The following is a 10,425-nucleotide window of genomic DNA, read 5'->3' on the forward strand; positions in this document are numbered from 1 at the left end:
TTGTAGTGCACAAAGACATCCATAGTGCACGTTGTCTTTCTCTATTTTATTAAAAGTTTAAAAACGCAGTCATAATATATAATAATGAGGGCGAATACAAGCCTCATTGGCTTTGTTGAGACGCAAGTTTTTATTTACGGAATAAATATTTGTAAATTACCTCTAAAAAATTATTTTGCATTTTACTTTCGACTTCAAATCTGATTTGTCAACACAAAATACAGAATATTCAACTATTTTGGAGTTTAATGTCGGTATTTCTTCCCGACAGCACGTGGGTAAAACGTTTTAAATTCTGTTTTCCAGTGTAATCTCAATGTAGATCTGTATCTTTTGCTGCCAATATATATATATACACATATATAACTTATTAAATATGTATTACTTGGTTCCCTCTGTATAATGTTGCTGCTTTAATAACCCATTGTTAAACTAACTAGGTTTTGTCCTATAGTTTAAATTAGAGACAGTCCAGGTTCTCAAATGAGGGGCATTCATTTGGTCGCTTGTATTAGTAAAGCACTTTGCATTGGACCCGAGTGGATAAAAAGTGCTGCATCAGTCATAAATTTATAGCTTGCCTTTCGCTTAACCAGTCAGTGGTAGCAGATTAAAACAAAAACAGATCCAACATCTACTACAAAGATCTAAAGGACATATAGATATCTGCTGAAAGGTGTGTGGGAAGAGATACATTTTAGTATCCAATAGGTTTATAGTTGTACCGTAACTGTACAACTGTAAACATCTGTTAGTACCAGAACAAGTCTATTTATCTAGTCAAATTTCATACTGTTTCCAGGACATTCACTTGTCCTCACATATTTCTACAGTAATATCTGAACTACAAAACGTCCAATTACTGCCTGTCGAGGACTCCCAAATTTAAAGTACTCTACTCAAATGGTATGTTCACCCCCCCCAAAAAATATAAAATTCATTGCAGTTTTTTGAAGTATGAAGTCAAGTGTATTTATGAATCACACATTGCGCAATTTGGCAGAATATTACCTTTTAATAGTAGAAATAAGAGAGCATATATCCAGTAATTCAACATAAGTAAAATAAAATAAAAAAAAAAAAAAAACCTAGATGTTTTACGATGTCATATTACAAAACACTGAAACTCACACTGAAAAGGAGTCTTCACAGATCACAAAGTAAAACTGTACTGGAAAAAAAATAAAATGAATCCCCAATGATCCTTCTAGCAGGAATATTGACAGCATGAAAAAAAGCAATCAATAAAACAATTTCAAATATCAGAGTCTGGCATCTTTGACTGCAGTGACTGAACGAAATGAGTTTCACGTAGCAGGTGTGGTGGGAGCCATTTCAGGTTCTTTATGCAGAGAGGTCACTGCTGTTGAAACGGTCTTGATCGTACACTTCTGCAACAACTTTGCGACCGCCGAACCAGCGGTCGTTCAGGGCCTGGATTGCTTTGTTCATCTCAGAGGCCATGGAGAACTCAACAAAGATTTTAACAATTATGTCTGCGTCATCCTCTTCTCCCTGCTTTTCCTGGTAAATGATCACTCTGTTGACGGCGCCAAATTTTCCACACTCTTCCGTCACCTCGCCCTCCAGGTCATCATCGATATCCTCTGGTCCCACCATGTTTCTGAGTACCATCACTGTAGACTACATACAAGTAGGACAGACATTTAATGACCGCTTTTATATCGCATGTTTATTAAACACAAACCTGTCCTACCTCTGATTTCCTCAGTAGCTTCTGCATCACCATGTGTCTGGCACTGCTGCCTGAGATGCTCATGTGTTCTTGGTCACTCAACATTTCCTGCCCCGTTCCATCCTGAAGCATCTCTTCTTTTTCTTCCTTCTTTTCCAGCTGATTGGGGCCACCCGCTTGGTTGGACAATACCGGCGGTGATGCGAGCACAGGGTTAACCAGACCAACCTGAGGAAGCACTGGTATGGGGGGACGCACGGGAGTCACACCTGTTTAGAAAGCGCATATGAGCAGCCTCATGTGGATTGTGCAAACATTAGTTAAAATGTGACTGCTTATAGCAGAGAGAGCCCTGTATGACATGATAGGCTGCTGGATGAGGGTTGGTTGTTAATAATGTAATGAACAGGTAGCCTCTATTTAACCAAAGTGGAAACATGCTGGTAGATGCACTTTTATGAACCTCTCATTCAAGCTTTACTCACTTTCTTCAAACACTTTGGAAAAATGAAAAACAGACGCATGAATACATTTATTTTGTAAAATAAAAACAGCAACCACCACTGAACAATAAGTTCAGCAGTAATTCAGGGTCAATCCAGTGTTTTATAATGACTGCTGAAATTTACATATACTATATTTATGCCAAGCTTCAAACGCTTTGACTACTTAAAACATCACTCAGTGTGAAAATACTAAATGACAAAGTGGGGCTGCAACTAATTATTTACTTGTTAACTAGTTACATCAACTACATCATGAACACATTTGAAAAAAATGTTTTTAACTTAATTACACTCTAACGTGTTTATTTCAAAACATATTTTACACTTATTAAAAAAATGACAATTCCCATGGACAACCATCTGAACCATCTTTTAGCCTGAAAAATTGAGTCACCCAATATTTCAGATTACATTATAACAACTCATACACCTCCAGGTGCCAACACGGTAATCTTAAAAAAAAGACACCAAAGCCTTTAATAATCTGAACATGGTGCTTTATGGTTGGAATATGAAAAATATACAAACAAAAAAGGTTTATTTTAATATGCAAATTAAAAAATATGACAGGCCAATTAAAGAAGAGAATGCGTGACAGGATCTTTCCTTAAAGAATGAAGTGACTGACGTGTCATGCTTTAGAATTAAAGGCTTAACTATAACCTCACCTGTGATCACACCCGGTGCCTGTGCAGCCATGACTGCTTGAGGTATTCCCATTTGCTGACCAAGAAGCTGGGGCGCGGCTAACGCCCCCAACACTGTAGCACCCGCTACTGCCTCCTTAAGAGAGGGGGGTGCCGAAGACATTAGGCAAGGGAAACACACAGAGCACAGCACAAGGCAGCACAGTCAACAATCAAACAGTGCAGCAGAATGACCTACACCTGTCCTGCACCTCAGTGATAAACCAGGTCACAATATCGGATGTGCCAACAAATTATTAAACCTTTTTCGTGACAATCGATACAGGAAAACAGTGACATTAGGTATAAATAACACCTAATGATCAATGACTGTTGATCAACTGTCAACAAAGCCCCCACTAAAAACAATAACTCATCAGTGATTGGGAGGAGCATTATCTTCCCTTTTGCTGCCTTCAATTTACCAGTAAGTGAATTACCATCTTTATCAAACTGTACTACTTCATGTTCTTTTTTTTTTTTTTTAACATAGCGTCATTAAAATATGGTTATTACCAAAATGTCTGACATCTAGGACAAATAAAACAGCTTCTTTGTCCAAGTAATGACTATTTAATGTTATCAAGACAAAACTGGTCTCTCCCAGTCACGTCATTAACTTTAGTATGCACATGTGTCATATCTAGCTATATCTGAGGTATATTTACCTGGAAGGCCATTAAATCCCTTTGGAAGGGATTCATACTTGCCTGGGCCGTTATCTTAGCGGTGGCTGCCGCTGCAGCCACAGCTGCAGCAGGCGGCAGACCACCTGGAGTCGTGGGGGTCAGTAAGGGTATTGGTGGAGTCACCGCTTTGCCCACCCTTAGGTACTGACCCCCAAGGTCAAACAGGTTCATAGATGACACAGCATCCAGGGCTGACTGAGGCTTTTCATACTCTGTGAAGGGATATAAGTAGCTGTTAGTAGCAGAGCGACAGTTGAGGGAGAGCACGAGCCAATGAGAGCTCAGAAGCTCACCAATAAAGCCAAAGCCTCTGTGTCGCCCTGTGGTTGGGTCTCTTGCTAACATGCAAGACTTGATGCGTCCAAAGGCCTCAAACACACTCTTGATGTCATCATCTGACAGGTCAGGGTGGACGGACGCCACATAGATCCGGTTAAAGGCGCGCGCCTCTTCTGCCAGCTGGTCAATGATGGGTTGCGCCTGACCGATGTTACTTGGCCGCCCAACCTATAGCACAGATCACACCAGCAGGGCTACTGAGTGGGAGGTGGAGTTAACTAACAGGGGGCGCTCTAACGGAAAGTCTAGATTCTCACTGTGCCAACTCTGAAATGCCACCATCTATAGTCAAAGCTACTGGCCTTCTACCTGTTGTTAAGTGGGACCAGCATGCACAAGCACTGGCCTAGTCTGAAAATCTACCTGTTATTATATATGGACAGTAAATGGAACATCTGTTGAATGTACTTCAAACAGAAGAATGGAAGACTTATTGCTACCAGTACAGACACTACAGTTCAACATAAATAAAGATCAGAAGGCCAAACTATGTACTATGCTCTGACTGAATCAGAATCTCCTTCTGTCTATCTGCTGACCATCTAAAAACATGCAACAGTTAACACCATCTTTTTTCATAGAGTTTCTTTCATAGTGACAAGCTGAAATGGTGGCAAAAAGGGAAGTCCTTTAATGTTATAGTATGTAACTGCTAGGTTGTCTAGTACTCTTAAGGTTATTGATCTCCCGACATGGACGAGCACCTAAGCGTAACTGTGATCTGTACTACACATGAGGCGGCCAAGCAACACCAACCAGGCGCAGCCCATCATCAGCACATCATGGACACAAAGAGGCGCCATGTGCCACTGGGCACCCTGCTGAAACTGATGACATACAAAAGCAAAAAAATGTGCACACACACACGCTCGCGCACACACGCTCGCGCGCACACACAAACACACGCACCTGAAAAGCAGTAAGACAAGCAAAAGGAAAAGAAAAAGAAATTAGAGATTGCTTGACATTTTTATGTATGTTTCTTTAAAATTGCAAACATTGTAAATGACATTTTTCAAACAAAGTAACTTGATTCATTTGATTAATTGAAAACTGCCAAGTTTAAAAACTAAAATCCAAATGAATTTGAAAAACACAGCCACACAAAAAGATGATACATTTACTTGAACTTTTCTCCCCTTTTACTTACCTTAATGTTGCGCCCCCCCAGCATAACTGAATTCATCTGCTCCAGAGCCAGCTGAGCAGCCTCTGGCACATCATACTCAACAAACGCAAACCCCTACAATCACACAATAGTAAAAATCTGAGCATTCGAGTTGCTACAGTTATTTAGTGTGGTGCAGCAAAGCTGATTTTCCCCACACCGACCTTGTGTTTCATTGTGACTGAATCCCAGGACATGTCAATGCTCTTGATTGGGCCAAACGGGGCGAAGGCTTGTCTGATTGTGTCTTCTCCAAGCTCATAGTATATGGAGCCCACATACACTCTACACATGATGGCTAGGGCACGCTGACGTTGAGCTGCCACCTGCCAACCAAGAAAGAAAAATTACATAAGCATTAGAGGGCAAGAGAGAGGAAGACAAACACGCACACACAAAACACATACACACAAAATGTGTATTTTCTACTGTGCTTGATTCCCCAAAAAATAAAATATCAGAGGCCAATTCCAAGTTAGGTCTGGATGGGAAACTAGGGCGATATCAGAATATAGTAATCAATGAAAACAACTATGAAAAAAATCATTAACTTTGTTTTAAACTCTGAATTCACCAGAGGTATTTACATAAAGGCCTTGATTCTGTTACAATAGAACAGACATATGGAGGGGAAACATACTGAAGTGATTTGACATGCACAGCCCTCACAAATGTTTGGTTTCAGTAACTGACCTGTAGTCCAGGGATGCAAGTAAGGTAACAAAAGTAATCGTGGAGTTCAAACGAAATCCAAACAATGTCTTGATGAAAGAATTTCAAACTTTCTTCTTATGTCAAAAGGCGAAATGATTGCCTCATCAACTTAAGTAGCCGTTTCAGTAATGCCTTTAAGACAAACTGTGTCTAATACTTATGGAATCACCAGCAGACCTAAACTTTTTCCTCAATTGCCCTATGGTAGGAAAAAAAATGTTTGGAAAGAAATAAAAACACTAATTTTGAGATGGTGAAAAAGATCCCTGTCTCAGCTGCTTACTTATTTTGGTCCATATTAGGATTGCTATCCCTCTTTTGTCCCATGCCAAGAGCTTTCTTTTTTAAAAAAGGAGCAAATGCATATTTTTCCAAGAGACATGACTTTCTCCACAATAATAATGCTTTATAAAATAATTTTAATGCCTTTGTACTGTAAATACCTTTTCCTTAACACTTAAGTTTATTAACACACTACAACTTGGAGCAAAGAGGTGTTATGACAATTAAAAATAATTATTGATCTCAAAGAATAGCTGAAGTCGTTAAACCTGCACTAGCCGTAAAAAGACACGTTTCTTTATGAAAGAATATGCATTCTAGGGTTAGAACAAAGGCAGGGATTGTTGCAGATGCAACCAGTTAAAAGAAGGGTAACAGCCCTTTTTGCATAGGGAATGCGCACAGAAAAAAAAATTAATAATCTATTGACCGATTGTAAAGGTGAGAGAGGATCTCCAAAGCCCATTGTCACTGCTGCCATCTGAAAGACAGTAAAGATGAAAAAAGTGCTGAAAAGTAGGTTAGATATCCCTTAGCTTAGCTTTTCAAAAAGGTCATTGCTTTGACAGTCAAACTAAAGCTACAATCAAACCCTCCTTCTAAACAACATACAGTCTGAGGGTCTAACCTTCCCTTTCTAAACTACAGATCAGCACAAGCAATACACATGAGCAAGTCCCCTTTAAAAGTGCAAAGCATGTGAACATGTGAACTAAAGCCTTTACGACGATCATCTCCATCTGAAAAAGAGCAGAGGCAAAAGCAAAGGGCAGAGGGACGACATGTGATCTATGTCACTGCATGTGGAAAAGTGGGGGAAAGTTCCCAAAAGACCTAAGCCAAAACTCCACTTCCAATCATAGCGAGGCCTACGTTTACTGATACACCAACAGGCTATTGTACCCCATTTAAAAAACACGGCTCACAGATGGCACGCAAGTTACCAACCTATGGTTTGGTGAGAAACAAAGTTGAAAATATCTCACCTGTAGGTTGGTGAGCTGCTGCTGTTGATGGGCAATGGTCTGCTTTACCAGCACACTCTTGATGCTTTGTTCCATGGCATACTTCTTTGCCTGCAAGCAGGGAAAAGTGAGCACATTCAAACTTGTTGGTAGATGAGTACTTGTTACAAAGCTTTTTAGTACAAGAGTACTGCTATAACTATTTTATGGCATTGCTGCAGATTTAGTCAATTTAAAATTAATGGGGGTTTTCAGAAGATTTTATGGAAAGTGTTTTTTAAATTGTTGAAATCATTCTAACAGAAATGAATGTCGTCACAAACAAATGCGGACAAAGACGTTTCTGAGATCCTCTGTAATCTCATTATCGATATCGCCACATCCAGGTCTACCACTACTTCCCACTGATGAAGACATTGGCTTTGTTGTTCGGCTACAGAATCAGACTGGGTTCAATCAGCAGCTCCTGATGGTAATGAATGAATGGTTGGAGACAAACTGTGCTGTTTGCAGAATGCCTCCTTTGTCAGACAAACATTTCTAATTGTTGATTCATCAGTGCACAGCACCTGCCAATGACACTGAATACAAGTCAAAGACAAAAAGATGGACATGAGGTGGCTGTGCTTTTTCAGTCACAGCCCAGCAACTAATGAGCTATCTTTGCTCATCGGACAGACCGATTCACTTCTTTTAAAGCCTCTCTTAAATATTATTTATTATTTGTGGCTTTTAACTAATTTCATGACGTTGACTTTTATTGTATTTAACTGTTTAACAGCTTGTGTTTTGTCTTGATGTTTGTGTGTAACGTATTGGCTGGCTCTGCTGTTTCTAAAATGCTTAAAAAATAAAGTTGAGTTGCACTAGTTCAATGTAAATACCCATTTGTACTTTTTAAATTTGAAGAGAATCTATAACTTTATGCAATAAATAAGGCATAACATTATACTGATGTAAAGGCAAGAGGGACTACCGACAAGTTTTAGTTAATTAAATTCTGCAACTGCTAATTGGTCAACCCTTTGCTCCTATGGCATCAACAATGGCAGAGTGGACTGTAACAAAATTAAAAGACAAGCATATAAGGGTTTAATAAGTTACTCGTGATTAAAGTCTTGTTCTTCATGAACATGGATCTCCTACCCTCTGAAGTGCCTCCTGCTGCTCTGCGGTGAGAGGCGGCAGGCCAAGCTTGGAGCCTGTGCCTTGTCCATTCTCCATCTTCAGAGCTTCACCTCCCTGTGAAGTAAACATGACATTTCACAAATGCAAAATCCACAAGTAAATGAGGAAATAATTCAATGCACAGCAGTCGGAGGGCTGCATGAAAATTTGTGTTTAAATGATATCATGTACTGTGTTAACAGAGCATCATGTAGTGATGTTCTGTTCTAAAACAACCACCAAAAGGTTTGTGAACAAGTAAAGAGTCAACAAACAGTTGTTAATGGCCTCTATGAACCCATATTTTAAAAACGCGGAATTAGTCTGGTCTTGGTTCAAATCGGGCCCCAATTTGACATGAAAATACCCCTATTGAATGTTTTGGGACAATATCACACGATTCTTTTCTCTGGCAAACAGGTCACTGAATGTCTAGCAAGTGTAGTAAACAGATGAAAATGTTTTGAAATTGAATAAAGTTGAATTTTTTTTAAGCAAACCCAGAGGATTAGCCGAGCTACAGCCAATACACACCGCCACTTTTATTTAGACACGTGATCCAGCGCTGGCAGATGTTCTCTGCAGCACATGACTGAATCACAAGCTCAGACAATACTATGACTTGAGCCAATCATAATCCTATGTTGACGTCACTACAAAGGCCATGCTTGTACGTAGGGGTGTTGAAAATAATATATTATACAATCTATCGCGATATGAGATGTAACAATCGATTATAGTGTAATTCCTCACATCCACTAGATTAGATTGTAATCTTGTATAACATCATGCACAACAGAACTTTACATGTTTTTTTTTTTTTAATTAAATGTGCCCATATTTTGTTTAACATAATGAAATATTGTAAAATAAACAGCTTTTGTGCTATACACATTTGCAATACAGGTGGACTTGACTAATTTTACTGAACAATCATATTAGTGCTTGTAATGTGTTTCTGTTCAGAGTGCTACTGCAATGAAATGATGGATGTTATTGAGTGTAGCTGTACGGTAAAAACAGGACAATTTAATAATATTTTTATTAACAACCTTAATACGTATACTGGACTGAATTTTAATACAATATCTAAAACGTATCGTCATTGTGTCAAACTTACAAAAAAAAATATGTATACAAAAAAGTGGGATTAAACCTTACACAGCGAGGATCAGACCACATGGGACTGGACAAGCTTCTTACCTACACGACCTGCTAATGGCTGGTCCACCACACTGAGGAAGGAATGCCCCCGAAGGGAAGAGGACTGATGGGAAGCTTTAACAATGCAAGAAATTCTAGAGGAGATAAAAACACGCCTTCAGACTATTAACAAAGGCAAACTGCGGCTCATATCATGACCAATGGATTGTTCGTATAGCTAATCTTTCCTACGGCCCAGTAACACTGGCGTAATGCGTCTGAATGCTAACGACGGAGAACATGTCAGTGCGAGGTTAGCTTAAGAATTTAGCCGCTTTCGGCTAAGGTTGAACAAAAGAGATGAAATGACGCATCCTAATAGATAGTCTACGACCGATCGTGACACAAAACTGATAAAGTTACATGTATAAAAACCTTTAATGAGCTACACACAACGGGACCTCGGATTTTCTTTTTTATAATTAACATGTTAGCAAGAAGCTAGCCTAACGTTAGCCTGTGGGATGCATTCATCAATAATGGCGCGTTAAGGCCAGCTATATATTGCTCAGTAAGCAAAGTTTGCAGAACCATTAGCACATAATAATCCTTAAAGCCGCTTATTGTTACTACAGAGTAAGATTTTTTTTATGGAATGGAGCACACAAATGTGGCTTTTTATTCGAAAATAGTTATTTACCGCAGTCTCCGTTACCGCCATGAAGCACGCCTTCCACGAGAGGCCCTCAAATGGCCACCCTCGCGAGAATACGCGCTTTGAATAAAAGATCACGCGATAGTTGAATCTTCCCGCGATAACAACTGAGAACATAGGCATTAACAATGAATACATTCTTAGAAAATAATATATCACTGTAAATACTGCAGAATATGCTCTAATGTTTTTGGGGCCATCCTCATGATTGGCTGTATCATCAATATGTTTCATTATATACGACTTTTATGAAAGTTATTTGTTTTTATATAGAGCCAGTGGTCTAAAACAGCCTATTGTATTAAATAGTTGAAATAAACAAATATACATATGAAAGAGCAGATACCCAAATATG

The 10,425-nt window shown here is 39.1% G+C and overlaps 1 protein-coding gene across 6 annotated transcripts; it reads right to left on the reverse strand.

Annotated features, from left to right (window-relative positions):
- Positions 1 to 1,000: 1,000 nt before the first annotated feature.
- Positions 1,001 to 10,130, reverse strand: LOC114454128 (poly(U)-binding-splicing factor PUF60-like). Of its 6 annotated transcripts, XM_028434340.1 has the most exons (12): positions 10,056 to 10,130; positions 9,416 to 9,510; positions 8,192 to 8,287; positions 7,067 to 7,156; positions 6,511 to 6,561; positions 5,249 to 5,410; positions 5,067 to 5,159; positions 3,871 to 4,084; positions 3,557 to 3,789; positions 2,871 to 2,985; positions 1,718 to 1,965; positions 1,001 to 1,644 (listed from the first exon to the last, which is right to left on the reverse strand). In XM_028434340.1, exons 3-12 carry the CDS (start codon positions 8,267 to 8,269, stop codon positions 1,345 to 1,347), a joined length of 1,584 nt encoding a protein of 527 aa, XP_028290141.1. In that variant the 5' UTR covers positions 8,270 to 8,287; positions 9,416 to 9,510; positions 10,056 to 10,130; the 3' UTR covers positions 1,001 to 1,344. The 6 variants fall into 6 exon arrangements, with proteins under 6 accessions (XP_028290141.1, XP_028290142.1, XP_028290140.1 ...); XM_028434341.1 differs by lacking the exon at positions 9,416 to 9,510 and having other exon boundaries at positions 3,599 to 3,789; positions 10,056 to 10,095; XM_028434339.1 differs by lacking the exon at positions 9,416 to 9,510 and having other exon boundaries at positions 1,718 to 1,935; positions 10,056 to 10,095.
- Positions 10,131 to 10,425: the final 295 nt, after the last annotated feature.

This window comes from Gouania willdenowi, chromosome 20 (assembly GCF_900634775.1).
Source record: "Gouania willdenowi chromosome 20, fGouWil2.1, whole genome shotgun sequence".
Lineage (NCBI taxonomy): Eukaryota > Metazoa > Chordata > Actinopteri > Blenniiformes > Gobiesocidae > Gouania > Gouania willdenowi.

Coding starts and splice junctions, on each gene's coding strand:
- LOC114454128 (XM_028434338.1), bottom strand. CDS start 10,076: ATGGCGGTAACGGAGACTGCG. Junction 7,157..8,191: donor AGCAGGAGGCACTTCAGAGG/GTAGGAGATCCA, acceptor CCCTGCTTGCAG/GCAAAGAAGTATGCCATGGA. Junction 6,562..7,066: donor AGCAGCTCACCAACCTACAG/GTGAGATATTTT, acceptor ACTGTCTTTCAG/ATGGCAGCAGTGACAATGGG.